The sequence below is a fragment of the Antennarius striatus genome, chromosome 2, assembly GCF_040054535.1.
Source record: "Antennarius striatus isolate MH-2024 chromosome 2, ASM4005453v1, whole genome shotgun sequence".
In the NCBI taxonomy this organism is placed as follows: domain Eukaryota; kingdom Metazoa; phylum Chordata; class Actinopteri; order Lophiiformes; family Antennariidae; genus Antennarius; species Antennarius striatus.
Genome location: NC_090777.1, coordinates 24,227,099 through 24,246,330, shown reverse-complemented (window position 1 = coordinate 24,246,330; position 19,232 = coordinate 24,227,099). Strand labels below are relative to the sequence as shown.

At 41.3% G+C, this 19,232-nt stretch overlaps 1 protein-coding gene across 10 annotated transcripts in view; it reads right to left on the bottom strand.

Annotated features, from left to right (window-relative positions):
* rap1gapa (RAP1 GTPase activating protein a) overlaps window positions 1-18,986 on the bottom strand; it is a 35,609-nt gene extending 16,623 nt beyond the window's left edge. For 4 of the 10 annotated variants that reach the window (XM_068328969.1, XM_068328994.1, XM_068329021.1 and 1 more), the window contains exons 1-2: window positions 18,749-18,984; window positions 9,989-10,024 (exon numbers count right to left, since the gene is read on the bottom strand). In XM_068328969.1, coding sequence (XP_068185070.1) covers window positions 9,989-10,024; window positions 18,749-18,792 — 80 coding nt within the window. In that variant the 5' untranslated portion in view covers window positions 18,793-18,984. Of the gene's footprint in view, window positions 1-1,628; window positions 1,730-8,236; window positions 8,256-9,988; window positions 10,025-18,748 lie in introns of those variants that run through there. The other 6 variants (XM_068329003.1, XM_068328987.1, XM_068329039.1 and 3 more) reach the window with 4 other exon arrangements.
* Window positions 18,987-19,232: the final 246 nt, after the last annotated feature.

Here is a 19,232-nt window from a genome sequence, read left to right as displayed (position 1 = left end):
CGCAGTGTTCTGGAGATGAAGGGTTAAATTTGGTGTTAAAATTCATTCCACATCCCCTAATTAATGGATTTTCTGTCTAAAATCTTTCCTGTCACAACTCTGGAGCGACATTAAAACTTATGTCTGTCACCTGTAATAACCCAGGCTATGAATTTGTCACTGGGAGCACCATTCCAAACAGATATCACATGAAATCACTCTGTGTGTGCTCTTCACTCCGTTTAGCACAGATGCCTCTATTCACAAACACTTCAGGGATCCAGGGACACAATACCCATACTTTCATATTAAATCATACAGAGTCTTCTTTCTCCACAGGAGCAGAGCATTACTATTGTGACGCTGCACAATGCTACTGTCATGCATCGTCTGTGTTAGACTCAATATACCCGACAGGATGACTTTATCGCCACAGGAACACCAATCAATACCACCCCCCCCAACCCCCACCCTACTAATCACGGTGCCCTATTGACGGCGACAGCTGGCCGGTTTGCTCAACAGGCTTTCAATTTGTAATTCAGTCAATTTCAAACGTGCAGGACGATCAAATGGTTATGAAGGGATGATAACGCAGAGTGAAAAATGTATGTGGCTGTCTGTGAAGGCTGCAGCCGCCACCATGAAATATGGATCGTGTCAGTGTGCTGTGAACTCAAAATAGCACCAAGCTCCTTTGCAAAGAAAAATTTTTTGTCAGGGCGTTAAATTACCTGAGGAGAAAAGACAGACAGCTGTTGAAAAAACAACAACAACAACAACAACAAAAAACCCTAAAAAACACAGGTAGGTAAATCACAACTTTATCTCCACACAGTAAGGAGGTATGTGTGACGCTGTGGATGTGGCTCAGCGGAGACAGAGACCAAGATGTTCATCTGTTTCCTCATTCACTCTTTCAGAGAGGGAGAAGATATTGCATGAATCATTAATGTACGGCTCTGCATCATGCATCATCCAAATGACATGGGAAAAACTGTGAATGTGAACCTCTGTTTAAGGGAACATGAAGGGGGCTGCAGAGCCCCGACAGCAGCGCTCCCATGGGACCACAGGATGGGGACGGGAATCAGCTGCCCTGAACTCTTAATTACAGCTGACACACAATAGGTAGATGCACCAAACACACACACACACACACACACATACAACTCCACACATTTGATCAGAAGAAAATTCTTCCACGTCTAACGGCTGGCTTGCAAATAGATTTTTGATGATAATAAAAATTTAGAGGTATATCGTGCAAAACGAAGACATTCTGGAAACAGGATGCATCAGAGGAAACTGAACTGTACAAATGTCCTGTCTAGTCTGCCACAAACACATGCTTCATCACAAGCATGTTTTTGCAGCACACATTTGATTTTGTTCTCACACACACACACACACACACACACACACACACACACACACACACATACACACACACCTGCCTGGTTCTGTGCAACGTTACAACGTAAACCCTCCTCCGGATTCATATTAGCAGCCCTAAGCCACAACACAACAAATTACATAACACACCCCAGCTGGTTAGATGCACCGCAAAAAAATCAGTCATGTGAACAAGTCACAGCGTGTTTCCTCCGTGACCTCACGTCCTGCGTGGAGCACGGCGGCAAACTTACTCACGCCGGGGCAGCGGGGCATCTGGGCGCTCCCTGGGAAGTCTGGACGATGACCGGCACTCGGGCGGATGAGTCACTGTCTACGTTTCTCCGTCAGTTCAGCCTCTCCCTGCTTCTGTTTTTGCAGTTATCTTCTTTATCTCCTCTCTCTCTCTCTCTCTCTCTCTCCCTCTCTCTCTCTCCCTCTCTCTCTCTCTCTCCCTCTCTCTCTCTCTCTCTCTCTCTCTCTTTTTGCTTCGCTGTTGGTTCACCTCCCTCTCTCCGGCTCACTCGCTGCTTTCCATCAGTCGTACACCTGCTAGCCTCACTCTGGGCTCTTTGGACTATCAAGGCAGACTCCCAGCGAGCATCCTCTCTGATTTTCCTCCCTCCCTCTCTCTCCTCCCACTCAGTCTCTCTTGTACATATGTGCTCTCTAGTTGTCACTTCCACTATCTCCGCCCTCTTTGTCTGCTCTCGAGCTCGCACACACGACGTGGCACTTGTCCTAAACCCCAAACTCCACAAAGCACATGCCCACCCCCCACCCACAACCATTCGCGCCACCCTCACCCACAGCCAAAGCAGGAAACCCTCCCCCCACATCGTCCTACCTATAGGGGACAACTGAAGCCTGCCGCAAAAGAAAGAGATAGGAAAACTGGGATGAATAGGGTAAGGGGTGTTTCTTTCAATCCCCACACTCGCCTCAAGAGCCAGCCAGAGTTGTTGCTGTGGCAACCACATCATCCACATGTGAAGAAAAAAAAAAAAACACCCACATGTGGCACATCCATGTTTGTTATGATGTTTGAAGGAGGCGATGTCCGATGTTAAGCTCCCACAGGTGTGCAGGTACTATATATCCTTCATGTTCGCTGTGCAGGATAAGAACGCCTGTGTGGAAAGGTTTTTAATTACTGTAATGATTCTCATTCAATCCCCAGTGAACATGTGCATTTCCTGCTCTAAGCTACCATCAGCAGTTCCCAGCAGACCGGTGACTGATGCCGTCTTTTCCTGCTGAATAACATCTGATGCAGAGAGAGCATCTGCTCATCTCTTCCTTGAAGGACTTCTTAATAAAGTACTAAAGTATGTTTTGTGTGTTTGCGTGTGTGTGTGTGTGTGTGTTATACATGAAGCGATAACAAGGGATTACAGCACAGTCATCATACTGTGCGCCATTAAGAGCTGTGTATTGTGATAAACAAAGCAACTAATCCGCTCACTGTCCTAAGCTTCTCGTTTAAAAAAGAATATATCGCTGGACGTAGGTTTTGGATATCGTTCAGATTAACGGTGATTTGTTTCGGCATCCTGCTGTAGCGGGACAGCAACCTCTTTCTGTCTCTTTTTCAAACCCCTGAGCAAAGACAGCAGATGTCACCCATGGGGCTACATGTTTTTTGGAGGAGCTCAGCATGGGGGGGGGGGGGGGAGATAAAAACTGAAAGTGCTGTGGGTGAGGGCTTGTGACAATAGCGCTTATAGATAATAACACATCGGATGAGAGCTGAAAGATCCTGTTCTGCAGGGGTTGTAATGTGCGTTTCTATGTGGACGGTCTTGGATGTCACTGAGGACACAATGTTCTTGAATGCAGACAAAATAGCAAATAAAAGCAGAAGAAGAAGAAAAACCTGAGTCGGAGCTTTATTTGCTTTCTTATAGATGAAGATAGTTGGTTTTGAATTGATAACATCCGCCCTGCACCAATGTTCTCTGTGGAATCCCACAGTAAATCCTTTCCAACCATCTCCGGCTGCTAGGGATTCCCATCCCATTATCCTGGTGAAATGGCCTATGATCCTCCCCTACCACCAACACCACACAGCCCACCCCTTATCCCCTGAGAAATCCTGCTGTACTGAAATTCCCCCATCTCACCCTCTGTCACTATCAACCTTTCAGCTATTTCTCATTCAAGGTGAATCAGAGTTACGAGACGAGAGCGTCATTGCGTTAAGTATTCCTCCAGTTTCATTAATCTGTCCACGGAAATAAAATTGACGGTTCCTCCTAATTTAAGAGCAGACTTAATCTTTATATGTGGAGCCGGTGGTGTGACCGGCCGGCCCCTGAAGGCCGTTAAAAGTTGAGGAGTCCAGTCACAATCCCATTATCCACCGCTAACATGTCAAAGGTCTCCAACAGGAAAGATGACTGCTGTTCTGAAATATGGATGAAGGGTTATTTATGCATAACCATTGAGTGCCCCCCCGGTTGTGATTTAATTAGTGGTGGTCGACCTCAGCGGGGAGGAAAGAGACCGGAGAAGTGAAACCGCACCGTGGTGCAAGATGGATTCATGATGCCCTCCCAGACCATTCTGGGATGAATCGTAATAAATCATGCTGCTTCACGTCATGTACTGTCTGATGAAGTAATTCTCTTTTCTTTAAATATTTAGTCTACTAACATAAAGAGTGTAGGAAGCCCAAAGCTTTCCTTCACTGATTTGGTAACTCCTGCCTCCCGTCACTCTTAGACAAATTGTCTGTGTGTAATCAAGCACGTCGTTTGTTTGCAAGTCAAAGCAGGAGTGTCACCTGCTTCGTACCGTTTGAAGAAACTTTACATCCCCAGCATGATTTCTCCACAGTGCACTCGAATCCTACTGGGACTGTGATTGGGAGTGCTTTCATTATTACGAAGCTTTTTTTTTTTTTTTTTGCTTTTTTTTTTTTTAAATGTCTTGTTGTGAACTTAGTAATTGGAGAATGTCAGGAGAGGTTTCTCAGCAGATAAGAAAGGTGAGTACATTAACGACTGTGACATATTTTAATCACAGTAGATCTGCTATGGAAGCTTTGAACAGCAACTGATTAAAAAAATTTAAAAAAAGTTTTTGTTACCCCCCCCAGAATAACATATTTTTCGTTTCTGAAAACCAATGACTTCACAGTTCTTGTGATACTCATTTTGGCCACTAGAGGCAGAAAATCCCCTCTAACGTTCATTCATTCATTCATTAATCTTCTTATCCACTTCTTCTGCTTTTGCGCACAAGGGTCACTGGAGTCTATCCCAGCTGACTCAGGGGTGAGAGGCAGGGGACACTCTGAATGTGATGCCAGTGCACTGCGGCGCCAAACGAAAAACAAACAACCAATCATGCACATACTTACACCTACGAGCAATTTGGAATACTCAATATACTTGAAGTGCATGTTTCTGAAGGTGGGATGAAGCCAGAGAACCCAGAGAGAACCCACACAGACATATAAAGAACATACATGCACAGAAAGGACTTGAACCCAGAACCTTGTAGCTGTGAAGGTTCTAAATACTGCAGTTAATCTACTTATTTATTCATTAGTTTGAATTTGACAAGGTACTTTGAACAGAAGAATTATATATGTGTTAATCAGGAATGTGACATCACTGTCCTGTCTTCCTTTTGCCTAAGAATATATTTTAATTTCCAAAGGCTGACAGCAAATTATCACCAATTATTTTTCCCACGAGCCAATTTTTTCCTTCTCCCTGTTCTTCAGGCTATAGGTTGCTCTGTGCAGCTGTACCTTTCACAATGGTTGCTATGACTAAATGTCTAAAAATACCAGTGTGATAAAATGCTGGACACAAAACGCAAGTCAAGTCACTGGATTTCAAGAAAGAATAGGTTAATTTCATGTCTGCAATGCAGTAAGATTTTATACAAAAGGTGTGACAGTTCACTAAAAAAAAAAAAAAAAAACATGCTTATTTTACAAGAGTAAATGTCAGGTGATCATAAATTCATTCTTGTAAATAAATTTTCCAAATTTTATTGTAGGATCATCAGTCAGTAATATATTTATTTCCATCTGGACCAACATGGTGGACCAAATGTGAGTGGATTATAAATATAATAAGGAGAAATATGTATTTAGTGAGTAACACCTCTCCTCCTTGCCGACATTCACGCAGAGGTCTGACCTCAATTAATTCATCAGCTCTGTCAACAACAGTTACTTAACAAGTAAGATGTTTGTGCGAGGGAAAATTTAGGTCAGATGGCGACACATTCATCTGCGCTCATCAGTGATCTTGTTTCACTCGCCGTGTTTTCTTCAGGGACTCAAGGTTTTCATAAATTCATCATGGAGGACCAAAGCCTGCTCCCTCACCTGCCATCAGCCACGTACTCCATAACACAGAGATATGTGGAGCACAAGAGGAATGATTTACACATAAATGGACACTGGAATTGTCCCCTCGGAGTGACCCCAAGCTCCAAGTAATAGGAGGATGATTGTCACTGGGATGAAACCATTTCTCCCGGCGGTGCTTGTATCAGTTTCTTGAATAGTGTGTGGGCAAATGTGTTCAGATGAAAAGATCGGATTCTCTTCTCTTTATGTGGAAGAAAGTGATCATTATTATAGTGTATATGAAAGCGACATAACATTTCATATGCTCAGAATTTGCTTTATATAAGCCTTGTTCTGAGTGTAAGAAAGAAGGAAACCTCATCACAGGACTTTATCCAAACCTTCCATGCTCTTTTGTCCCACAGGTATAAAAAAGTTAGAGCCGCTATCTACAATCACACAAAAGTAAATACTGGGGAAAAAAAGTGTGTGAGAAGCTGTTTGTTCTCCAGGGAACAGAAAGTCTCAAAGTATTTCATACAAACAGTCAGCTATGGAAATCTAATCAGTAGCTCTTACCGACTGGCTCCAGTTGTTTTTATTTCACGATAGTATCATGGGTTTTTATTCTCTACTGGATTCAGGCCAAGAATGAAAAAGAAAAGCTTTACAATTAATTGCTACACGCTGGGAATAATAAATAATAAAATATCTGCCAGATCTGATACGTGACGAGACTCCTTGATGGGTTCTCTTGAGCCCACGTCCCCCAACAGCTGACCGTATTGAGTATGCATTAAAAGGCTAGGGTACAGCAGGTGTTGTTGAATAAAGCATGTTGACTTGACCAAAATGTCTGTTTCCAGCTTGCTTACTTCTCATAATGTTACTGTCCTGATTTGCTTGGAAACACACCCGTAGGGAAATAAAACTCATGCATATGTGTCTTTTCAGAGATAGAAAGCACGCCTAATTGTTTAGCGCTTGTTGGCATTTTGATTTTATACTTCAGCTATGAGATTAAATTTCATGCACCTACTTCAAAAAGATACCGGAAGAAGATTTTGAGGATATCTTCTTCAATGGGAAAGAAAACCTATTAAAAGGGTGGGGAGTAGAAACTCCTCCTCAGCATCCGCTACATGACAGGTGTCAAATATCAGGCTCTTCAATAGACGTGCGCATCCCAAAATGTGTATCCCAGGATACGGCAAGACCTGAGGCTTTGACATCTGAAGATAAAGAGGCTGAAAGACACCACCTGGAGATAAAGAAGTCAACTTTCAAAAGCCGGTGTGCAACTTTACCACAAGAATCAGATAAAGTTAAAAAAAATGAAATGTTCTGTCAATGTTTCCTGGAACTTGTCCTCAAATTCAACAGCCTGCTGTCACCTGAGCTTCATGTTTTTCAGTTATCTCGCGCTGGTGCTAGATGGCAGATGACATGTTAGGATTTAGATTATTGAGACGGGTGGAACCCGGGGCGAACTTGTCACCGCAGCACTATATTTGGTAGACAGCGGGAGATTTGTAGAGAGACAATCTAGTCTGATCGGCCTTGACAGTTTTCGTTCCCACTATGTCCGCTCCTGCAGACAACTCTGCTTGATGTGCACAGATGAGCAAGAGACACCCGGTTCGGCTTGACAGTACGGGGGGATAAACCGGTGCGCGACGCCGACATGCAGAGGATGATGCGGGGTGGCATCTCGAAGGAAATCGACCAACACAAAACAGAGCAGTGTTTACAGCGACACCTGTTTAGCATTTTCTGGAAAAAAAGGGCCAAAGAATGAAAAAGCTTCATAAAAATAGAACGATGAATCGCGTGCTTTGGAATAAATAGCGAGGTCATCCAGTTGCAGAATGAAAATAACACCACTACCCACTAAGCAAAAAACTGATCCACTCTAAAACACACACACACACACACACACACACACACACACACACACACACACACACACACACACACACACACACACACACACACACACACACACACACACACACACCAAGTCATATTCTATCAAAACCATCACTGGAAAAGTGTATTGAGATTATTCTGAAGTTTATCTGAGGTAAGGAACAAAACACTGCTGTTATATATTAGAAGATATATTAAGCTCTGTGCTTGCTAGTATTAAATCCAGATTTATAATTGCAATTCATGATAATCTATAAAAAATTTTAAAAAAACGTGGAGGCATCTTGCAACCTTAAACAGAATTGGTGACACAATGCTGGCGTAAAAATAAGTTTGAAGTTAGTCAATTGTCATTTCATCGGGGTCGATCCTCTGGACGTCAATACTAAAGGTGCAGAAGACATGCAAACCTGTCCTGCATGAGGACCAGGTGGTCTGAAGTCAACAACTGGGGGATTAAATGCAGGACAGAATGTAATAGAACAGACAACCTGCCACAGTAATCCATCATCCTCTGGGGACAGCAAAGCATCTGGATGTATGTTCGAATGTGTGTGTGTGTGTGTGTGTGTGTGTGTGTGTGTGTGTGTGTGTGTGAGAGAGAGAGAGAGAGACTCTTACACAACATCTCAGCGTGGCCATTATCCATGCCCACCCTCCTCTCCCATTTCCTCCCATCAGGGGAGTTTAGCAAGTCTGGATTACAACCAATTACAGGCCTCCCCTGGAGAGAGCGGAGACAGGGCTTGAAGATCATGTTTGATGCATCTCACCGGATGGAAGGCGGTCACTTATCACTTAACGAACAACAGAAGTGGAAGGATCTAAACCTGTAGAACACATTAGGTGTCATCCGTCGCACTTTTATTCGTCTACATGACCAAAGAATGATCCGATGTACGGTTGAGACAACGTTTGACGAAAGTGGAAAAATCTACACTTAACTAATGTCATTTATTGAATCTGTTTCACGGGTCTTGACTTGAATAACTGAGTAACAGTTGCTAAACAGATTGATCAATGCAAATAATCATTTGAATATTGCTGATGTTTATAACTAATGTACAGGTTGGTAGAATGTTGGAGAGTCTGTATTGATCAGGCAGGTAAATTAAATCCTTATGGATCATTTGACTGTGGAGTCATGCTGGTAATAATCAAACTTCTCCTCAGGCAGAAGGAACTCACCAGAATTTTTTTGGCCTTCCGATTCGGAAAGGTGAGCACGGCATTTTTCTGGACTGTGCCGCTACAGCTTTGACGTTGGATGATTTAGTAGCTTGTTTTTCTCTCTGTGCCCACCATCCAGTACCTGAAGACAGACTTTGACTTCCTGTTTTGCACAGACTTTCTTTAACGTTCTCACTTTTCTTTTTAAAAATCTAACTCTTAACTGACTTTCATTCGAGCGCCAAAGGTCTTACCAGAAATTGGTTTGTCCCGCTATGAATGAACATTGCCGATCATGTAGTATAATTCAAGTTCTATTAACACAGTGGGGAGGATCTTCAAAATGTGCTAAGCGGGGTTTCCTCCTTGGTTTGAAGTTGAGGATGACGAAGAAGCATGGCTGAGAGGACCGATTGTGACTGCGCTGAACTCTGAATGCATTTCTTTCGTTTGCAGACCTCTTCTCCTCCTGTCACATCATCACATCCGTATTCTCTTGTCTCCTCTTTACTTTCTCCTCTTCATCTCTATTTTTACTCCAGTATCTCCCGTCTTCTTCTCTACCATGAGCTGCACTTGTCCCGCGATCATCACAGATATCCCAATGGGCCGACTGCAGTCTCCACAAACAAGCTCAGCCACAGTTTAGTAGGCCTGGCAGGTACAAGAGCTCCTCCTGTATCTGTATTCCAGAGGGAAGGTGAGATGACACTGCGGCGAGCTGCTACAGAGGGGGGTACGCTGGTGTAGAAAGGACTGTGAGCTAGACACTCGTGCCACCACACCTAGAGCGTTCTGAACTGGAGCGGTCGATCTGAATTGGCAGCAGTCGTGCACGCTCAGCGCCCTGCCTGCCACCACGTGCCACTTACAGCAGCGCTCCGACTGTGCCAGCACTGCAGAGATAGCAGCACAGACCGGGTATCTGTTTCCCCGCCGCTGCCCATCTGCGCTACCTATCACTGACTCATACATCTTCCTTACACTCCACTCTGCCGTCTGATTTATGCAGTTAAAACCTGCAAGGAGAGCCTCAGGCTGGGATGCCGAATGACAATTCACTGAGTCATGAGGATTAGGAAATATTCTCCACTTTATGTTCTTTGTGATGGAAAAACTGCTGATATTTTCATTGATTTATCGTATCAGAGAAACTCGCTATTATCATTTAATAATGACAATAAAAAGAGAAGAGAGACTCACCATATGCTTCTGCTCTTGGAGAAGGTTTTGTCCACTCTAAAAAACAGAAAGAAAAAAAACTATTAAAATCAGTAATCATATTTATCAGTAGATATGTATGTATTTAATGTTAATTTGTGTGGGAAAAAAAGACAATAAAAAACTGATACCACATGTGTACTTTAAATTAACAATAAGTACAATTGCATGACAAATGACAGAACATGAGGAACCACCAGTACATGATTGAATCCTGCATTAACTAGCGGTAGTACTTTCCACATTCTTGTCTATCTAAACTATTTATTCTCAGAGGTTAAAGGTTTGCTTGTTTGATTGTTTGCAGAATCGCGTGCAGCAAAGAAGAACAAATCAAAAGGAAACTGCCATAAACTGTAACAAAGGAATTTCTATCAATTATGCATGAATTACTTTCAGGATTTTCATGGCCCTTTGGTGGAAGAGCTAGACATGTGCCAAAAAGGGAACCATGGGATTTAGCAGTTTATTCACTTATTTTAACAGAACCCTGAAGGTGATCTTTCCTCCAACTTCTTGTTAGAAGTTGGAGGAAAGCTTAATCTAATTAAAATACTGTTGTGCTGTGGTGGAGGTGTGAACTCTAATGAGAGTCCTTCAAGTTCAAGGGAAACATTTTGATTTAAAATATGTACAGTACTGTGAGGATAAAATTCAGGGACAATAATGAATAAACTATCATTTGTCCTCTGGTCATTCTGGATACGCAGCTTTGATCAGAAAACACTAGAAATCGGACAGTTCAACGCTGAGCACTCAGATGAGGATGTAGGGGATCATTACTGCCAGCAGATGGCGCTGTCTATACAGCAGTAATGAGTTCAATTCATGAGACCCTTTCTTGTCCAATGACGTAAATGCTTTTTATCAAGTAAATCCATAAGGCCGTACATAATGTTATATCTAACTTATATAACAGTCCTGTTTCTCTAAAGTGAATATTTGAAATATGCAGCTGCTGCACAAGAACTCAAGGACTGATGTCTGATTGGTGGTGGTGGTGGTGACAGAAGAACTCTCTAACTCCTGATATGATGCATTTAAAATGACACGGTGACATCCTCACACCATCTTAATGCAGAGGACAGATGTCAATTATGATTCAAATCCACTGAATAATTCACAATATTGATAAAAGGGAGGAAGACAAATCAAAAATTGTCATTTTCATAATAAAAGTTTAGGGTGTTGAATTTCTGTGCTTCCTCAGTAACTGCACATCTGATAAACTCTAACTTTCCAAATAGAAATAGGCGCTACCTGCTGTTGATGATAAAATACATTAATGAGAAAAATCCTGAACAAGAAAGCAGAGCACAAATACTTTTTGCTGTACGGTGTACTTTTATTGTACTTGTCAGATGATGCCTTACTTGTAATTAGCGTTTGTCATCTTGTATTTGCAAAACAGAATTCTGTAGTTTGTTAACGGTGCTGGTAAAGCAGGCTGTGGATATATTTTGTCGGGTAATTTTAGTTATTAAGTTCTGCTTGGAAATTAGTTCCACAGATTTCACTGAGCCTGACAGACACACCAACTTAAAGTGGAGTTTAGATTTATTCCAATGCTCCTAAGAGGACAGTCTTTGTTGTTCTGGGTTGAGGAAGAGAAGGCTCGTGTGCTGAGTCACTAAAAACAACATTTTTAAACCTCATCCTGTGCTGCTGAACCCATTCTCATGTTTCATGAAATTCCTATTAAATTAAATCAAGGGTGTGTCTGAATAAAAGCTCAGGCCCTTGTGTATCCCGGGTTTAAGAGGATGAAACATTTGATTTTTGTGTGTTCAAAACTTGTCTGAGATATTGTAAGGTAATGATGGGCTACATGCACAAAATAATAACGAGAGAGGGGACATGAAAGCAGGACGTACTGCAGAAGAGTAAATCTAACAAGTAAAATATTCAACAGTTTCACTAATCACTGAGTGATTCTGTCCTTCCCCTGAGCCACATGAGAAAGACATCCCGCTAATAAAGCAAAGTGGAGCTCAATTAAATAGATCGCACAGATAATTTATAAAGCAGCTGAAGAGAAAACAGCAAGAAAAAAACAAAACTCAACGCAGGACAAAGAATATTCTGTCTCTAACAGTGAATAGATGTACGGTAAAGCGAGGATGAAGGGGCTAAAGGCGGATCAGAGGAAGTCCAGGCTATCAAGGAGTCAGCAGCCGTGACAATTAGCTCATTCAACTTAATCTGACTTGAAGCAACACTCGTGACTTTCAAAATTCTTTCCTGCTAAACATTTGAAAACGTTCTTGTGTAGTATATGAAGTCAGCAACATGAAACATTGTTCATGCCAAGTAGGTCACCAGACAGGGCTGAGGAGTCAGCCTGGAGCAAATCCAGCTTAAAGAAAACAAGTTTTCTGCTCAGTTGCTGCTGCAACATGTTCTCGCATCGTTAATTTCATATATGGAATATAAGAAGACTTAATGATTACACCAGCCGTTCAGCGCAGAATGATCGCTTCATCCAGAAGTACTTCTTACAGTGTATAGAAAATGCATGTATGGATATTCAAGAGGAAAAGAGTTGTAATCCACAATTATATTATTATTACTGTTATTGCTGTTAGTCCACAAATGAAAACACATTTCTAAAGAAAGCTCTTAAATGTGAAACAACTGCTGTAAGCATCATCCCTTTGAACACAACTTGCACAGAAATGATTCTTCCTTCCTTCAGCTATATTAAATTCTGGTGGAGTCAAGGCCAGGAGTTACACCCAAGTTCACCCAGCATGAGCACACAGCACGCTGACTTAACTCTATCATCAGCACTCAGCGCTGGGCTTGATATTCTGCAGATAGCCTACCTGTGAAAGCCAAGAAAATAACCATATTATTATGGCAATAAAGCCCCACTAAGATTAAACTTTAGGAAGAATTCCACCATGAGGGAATGCACATCACACACATTAGTGCTATTAGCTAAATGCACGCGAACAGCATGCTATCATTTTCACGATGGCAGTGCTAGCCTAAAGACATTATGCAGATGCAATGTTTGCAATGTTAGATGCTTCAGATTTGCATGTCGGTGTCCTAACTTTTGCCAATTAGCATTAAAAAAGAAAGTACAACTGGTGCTGCATGAGACAAAAATACGTGACAAACTGCATTTTGGAGCTGGTGATGAGGATGCTGGAGTGGATAATCATCCATCCATTTCCTTGTAGAAAACACATTTGCAGCCACTTATCCACTTTGTGGGTCACGGGTCTGCTGGAGCCCATCTCAGATGGCTACAGGCAAGAGATGTGGTACACCCCGGAAGAGACGCCAGCTTATTGTTGGGTATGGGATAATCAAAAGAATTATAATTTATCATGATTTATGGATTGATTGTTCATTAATTACTTTCATTAATAATCTGCCTGTTCTGTGTCGTCACAGCTGAGATGATTCATCCTCTGGGGCCATGAAAGGTCGAAAAAAAAGCAACAAGTTGGATGTCTGGCTAAAAGAAAAAGAGAGCGATCCCATTCAGTTAAATATGAATGAGGTCACACATACTGTAGTAAACATGCATCTAAACAGTATGCTTCAGGATAGAGCTAAAATAAGATACCCATAAAGACACACAAGCCCTTAAGCAATGGCTAAATATGTTAGGATCAGAATTATAATGACAAATATAGTAAAACACAACTGCATGTGTCTGGATCTCTACCGTATCCTGATTGAGTGTGGACTGAATGAGCCTATTGACTGCAAAATAAGTGGTTGAATGTTCTCATTTAGGGTCAGTACAGTAGGATACACTGTACATGAGAACACTCCACATACTGGTACAGTACCGCGGCTACGCTAAGAGCAGGCATTCAAATAGCTTCCACATCCAGCAGGAGAGAAACACAAGACATGTTTTCTGTGCTCTGCATACATCCTTTAGTAAGTTTGAGCCAGTTATTGTGTTTACATTTTGTTTTAAGCATCTGGGGTATTGTATTTTATGTGTGAAGAACTGTTTTAAGTGTTTTAAAGTTTTGAAATATCGTGTGGTTTATCCAGTAAAGGCCCAACCAATGTGGTGCATTTATTTTATTTCCCTTAAACTACTAAAATAAATCAAATTAACAGTCAAACTCCAAGAACACTATTATAATTGTGTTGTTTTGTCTAACACAGCACTGATTGTATTATAATAACTATATTAACACATCTATCTTTGGCAACATGACGTTAAACTCACTACGTCCTTTATTTTGAAATTACATGTTAAAACAGTAAATAGTTTTGCGACTCCTGACATAACAGTTTCTTTGCTTTTTGGGCGGTTCGTTGCTTTTGTTCCTTTTGTTATCACAGCATTTTTACTTAATAATCAGTTCTGCTTAGGTGTGAAATTAGACAAGCAAGCAAATTACTGTGTTAGGATGTAGTTAAAGATAAGTATTCAGCTGCTTTATATGAAAGGATTTTCATGATCAACCTGCTGGATGGTTTTCCTCCGACCAAAATGTAGATATTACCGACTTGTCTGACCAAGTTAGTTGATATAAAGATATTTTTAAAATGGTTGTAGTGATTCCGCAGCCACGACCAAACTGTTTAGGTGAACAACAGGTGAAAAAACCCATCAAACATAAGAATACTGCAAGGACTCCTTTTACTACAATCTGGTGATGTGTCACATCACCGCAGGGCTCGCTTAATCAGTGTCCAGGGGAATAATCATATAATGTGTGTTATTTTATAATTAAAAAATATGAATTCTGCATGAAAAACTGAAATGACTGTCGCAACCAAGGCTAATCTGAATGTATGGAACCACAAGGTTATAAAGAAAGCATAAGAGAAAAACAAAAATCCATTTGTTGTTGTTTATTTCAAAATTAGAGCAAAAATAAGTGAACAATTGTTCGCCCTGAGCACAGGATAATTAACGCGCTTCCCGCTCTATTCTTCTCTGAGCATCGATTACCGGTCTGAATATGAATGCAAATGTGAACGTCAACATAAATATGCAAGGTGGACTCGGTGAGTAGGCTATGGAGAGTCCTCTGGTCGCTCTGCATCCCCTTTTTTTTGTTTTATCATTTGAATGGCTTCCGATACTCAAGTAGCCCTTCCTTGAGGTCTAATCCTCTTTTCTCATGCAAATATTTGTTTTTTGGTCAACAAAAAGTCCCTTTGTGTGTTTGCTTTCACTTTCTGTTGTTCATGTTGCAACATTCAAAGCAATAATAATTGAAAATCATACATGGGAACTTCAGATTCTATTCAGACTTAAAGGTAAACAAACATTCTCAGTCACAAACTGCGACTGCAAAACCTTTGAACACAACACATTTTTGGAATGCTTTTTTATCGCTTCGACGTATTTTCGCAATGATGGAATGAATAAAGTAATTTAAGAAACACTCTTTTCTCTGTTGCCTTGTTTACGTCAAGGAATGACATTTTGTAAAATCAGCTGACCAGAGAATTCCAACTACAACTCAGGCTTGCCTAGATTTCACAATAATGTGTCTCTTTCCTCTGGGCTGTTTTTTGAAAAGAATTTATATGCATTCTTCCATTCTTTCCACGGGACATAAGAACATACAACGTCATTGTTGGTGTTGCCTGGAAGCCATGGAGACTACTGAGGAGCATTAGCTGTGACATGCTCATCGCTATGTGTATGTCACGAGTGTGTATTGTTTATAAGGAGACAGAAGCTGTGAGTATATATAAAAAGATCGATTCACCACTACCTCCAAATTTTGCGTAGGTCACACTTGCCATAGATCCCTGGGTAAAAATGGCGGGGCTTATTGTTACGCAAGGGAAGGACATTGCCCTTTATTGTACAGAAAAATGGTGCATGCCTAAATAAATATGGATAAACAAAATATAGCCTATGCTACATAGGCTAATTCAATAATACACCCAAGAGTGGCTCATTATAAGTATTTGTCTGCTTGGCTGGGAAACTCTGTGATTGGTCGAATGAAATGGCTCATGTCATGATCCAGTCGGACAAATGAAATATGATATCTGACTTGATGTTGTCTGAAATAAAATGCATGGGTTTTATCCAGAGTCCAAGCAAGAATATGAATTCAAACAATAAAGAAGTTAACTTCTTATAGTTAGAATTCTAAAGAATTTGACAATTTTTTCCCCCCAGAAGCTCTGCTGCGGTATGATCAGTATGATCATATTAGACATTTTGGTCTTGTAAATGATCAGAGGCTGCATTTCTGAATGTGTAATATTTGAAACTGGCTGGTTCTCAGCAGCAAATGATCTGACTGAGCTGCCACTGGGGCAGGAAATAAATAGATGCCATGTAATTTCTAATTAAATTGTGAATACAATTTAAAATATACGTTTTTCATGCATTTGAACTTTTAATGTAATGATAAGATGATCTATGTTGGTTACTAAATAGAAGAGTAATACAAGTCCTGAAAGTGAAAGGAATGCTTAGATAAAAGGATATGAAAGCTAAATGTTGCAACATGATGCAACTTTTTCTGCAGCCAAACTACAGTCGTCAGTACAAAAGCTGATATTACAAAGAAAAGAAAGGATAACCCCCCCTCATTGGAGTGAAAAAATGAATACAAAAGGACTCAAATTAATCAGCAGCCCCATTTATATTTTACAGCGAAATTGCAAGAGATGCATTACGTGATGCTTTAAAGAAGAGAGTGGAGGGCTGGGATTTTGTAGTTTACTTGTTAATGTGACATTCTTCACTTCGTGGATAAAATAAACAATGCATGATAAATCCAGTGAGGGTTCATGGTTTCAGATGTTTCACCAATGCAAAAATAAATTAGTAAAAAACAAAAAATATCGTGAAATATTTATTGGGCCCTTCCTCTTGACACTATATCAGCTTTCCATTGTTTATCTAACCTAGTTTTCTAATGCTGCACCTTCTTTGTGTTGCATCAGGTCATAACGGACTCACATTTCCCCATCAGGCTGGAGAAAATTGGCAACAAATTCTTGACAGTTGGTGAAATCAGCAGCTGCCACAGGGGATAACAATGATCCCAACCCCAAGCTAAAAATAAAACTTTGATTTGTGCTATATTTCCAGTTTTACAGGATGAAAGGGAAATGCTAGCTAAACCTGTACGGCCAACGAGGGAGAACATCTTCAAGAATATCTGGGAAGTCATCCAGACTCTCTACTCTTACACAGGCAACTCAAGGTGAATCATATCTTGTTGCTCTTGAAGACAACTTCAACTGATATGCTGTTAAAATGGGGACTCTCTGGAAGCACAAGAATCCTACGTCATGCTTTCTGTCCCTTTGAATGGTCATGCACCGACCTTTAATGGGGTCTATTCTGGCCAAGGACACATTCTCCCACCGAGTTTAATGGAAATCATTTGCATAGTTTTTATGTCATTCTGCTGACAATCCAACCAAGAAACAAAACCAGCTTCAGATTTCAGCAGTTCTTTCATGTCTGGAATCACTTCCATCATGACCCCCTTTTTATATATATGTATTCAACAAAATTGGCTTTCGCAAAGTAATGTAGATCATTTTCAGCTTTGTCTTGGTTTGCTTGCAGTGAATAAAACAAAGGTGGTGCAATGCCACTGCAGTGGGCAATTTTAAATAGCAGGCAGGTGAACTAATATACAAAAGATGTGTGACATATAACACAGCATCGCCGGCATATTGGGTGATGCTGTGCATCCACCTTAAGCAGTACTTTATCAACTGTGCCGCGATATGGCAACAGCATTTCCCTTCACTGTTACATAGTGATGGATCTCTTGGTCTTCTTCTCTAGCAGTGGTTATCTGCTAACCGCTACTAGCTGCTTTTTAAATCTTGATGCCATGTCAGAACGTCACACCACCTTCCCATCCTACCTCTCCGTTCATGCAGACGTCGATTCAGCACCGTTAATACACCCACTGTCAGCTGAGAGGCAGAACAACAATAACCCCAGATACACCTGAATTTTATACACAAAAGTGGGTCACGATAAAAGTATCATGGTTCCACCGCGACATCAAAGGGGCATCTGTGGCCACAGCTCCACCCAGCCAGCATCACCATATTCATGCATACATTAAAAGCACATATATCTGCTGCTGCTATGCTTAAATTTTCACACACCATCATTAAACTATAGCTGCTACCTGCCCTAGTTGTTTGCTGTCGGTACATTTTGGGACATTTTTAAGACTGAAAATGACACACACAAAAAAGCGACAGACTAATTTTATCCTCAAGGCCTGTTGTTAACTTGAGTCACCTGTTCACCTTTTGACCTTTAACAAGTTTTTTGCTGACAGGGCATCTACTGCTCAGTATCCTGTAAAGTCTCGAGTGGGCCCATTAAAAACACTGCGGATGTGAGGAGCTAAAGACTGTGAAGCACATTTCTTTTTCTAACATGAACACACCTCAGTGATAATATCCAGTGAGGAGCACCTTATCTACTTTTCTCTTGTTCCTTACTTGTTTATGTTCTTTTAATAGTACCGTACAGAACATAACCTTCAACAATTCACCATCAAGCAGAAACAGCAGCATTATCAGATTAGATTCCTGGCTAAAAGCCTGGACAAAGAGACATCTAAGACAAAAGCCTACCCCATAATGGCATTCCAGAGCAAAACAGTAGACATGTAGGCACAAAACCTGCACAGTCATCAAAGGGGGAGACGCTAAAAATACCAGCATATTCACAATCACACAACTAAAAACTGTGTTGAGAAGAGGTCTAGTCTGTCTGCAAATCAGTCAGATATTCATTCTTACCCTCCATAAGCCCCAAAAGTGAAACTCCTCTTCCTCTGCGGCATACCGGCTAATGGATAGCAGTGAGGCAGTCAACTCCGTGCTGAATGGAGCCAGCACTTGTGTCACTCACGCTGGCTGAGCATGTGTGTATGCGTGTGTGTGTGTGTGTGTGTGTGCGTGTGTGTTTATGTGCGTGTGCACTCTCCTATGCTCTGCCTGTTGTCTGACTTCCACTCCCAGCAGCCTCGGTGAACATGCTCTGCCTCCTCCTCGCTCACACGCCTCCTTCACAAACAGGAGGAGAAATGACAAGGGGATGAGGGAGGCGGGGAGGGGGCTGAAGGGAGGGCTGCTGACCATGTCAGTCTCCCAGGGAAACAAGGGGGGGGGGGGTATGATGGCAATTTTTCTCATGTCAAGACAACATCATCCAGATCACCTATGGAATACCATGATAGGTGTTGTTTAATCTAAAACTGGTGGAAACGTGCACTAAAAGTAA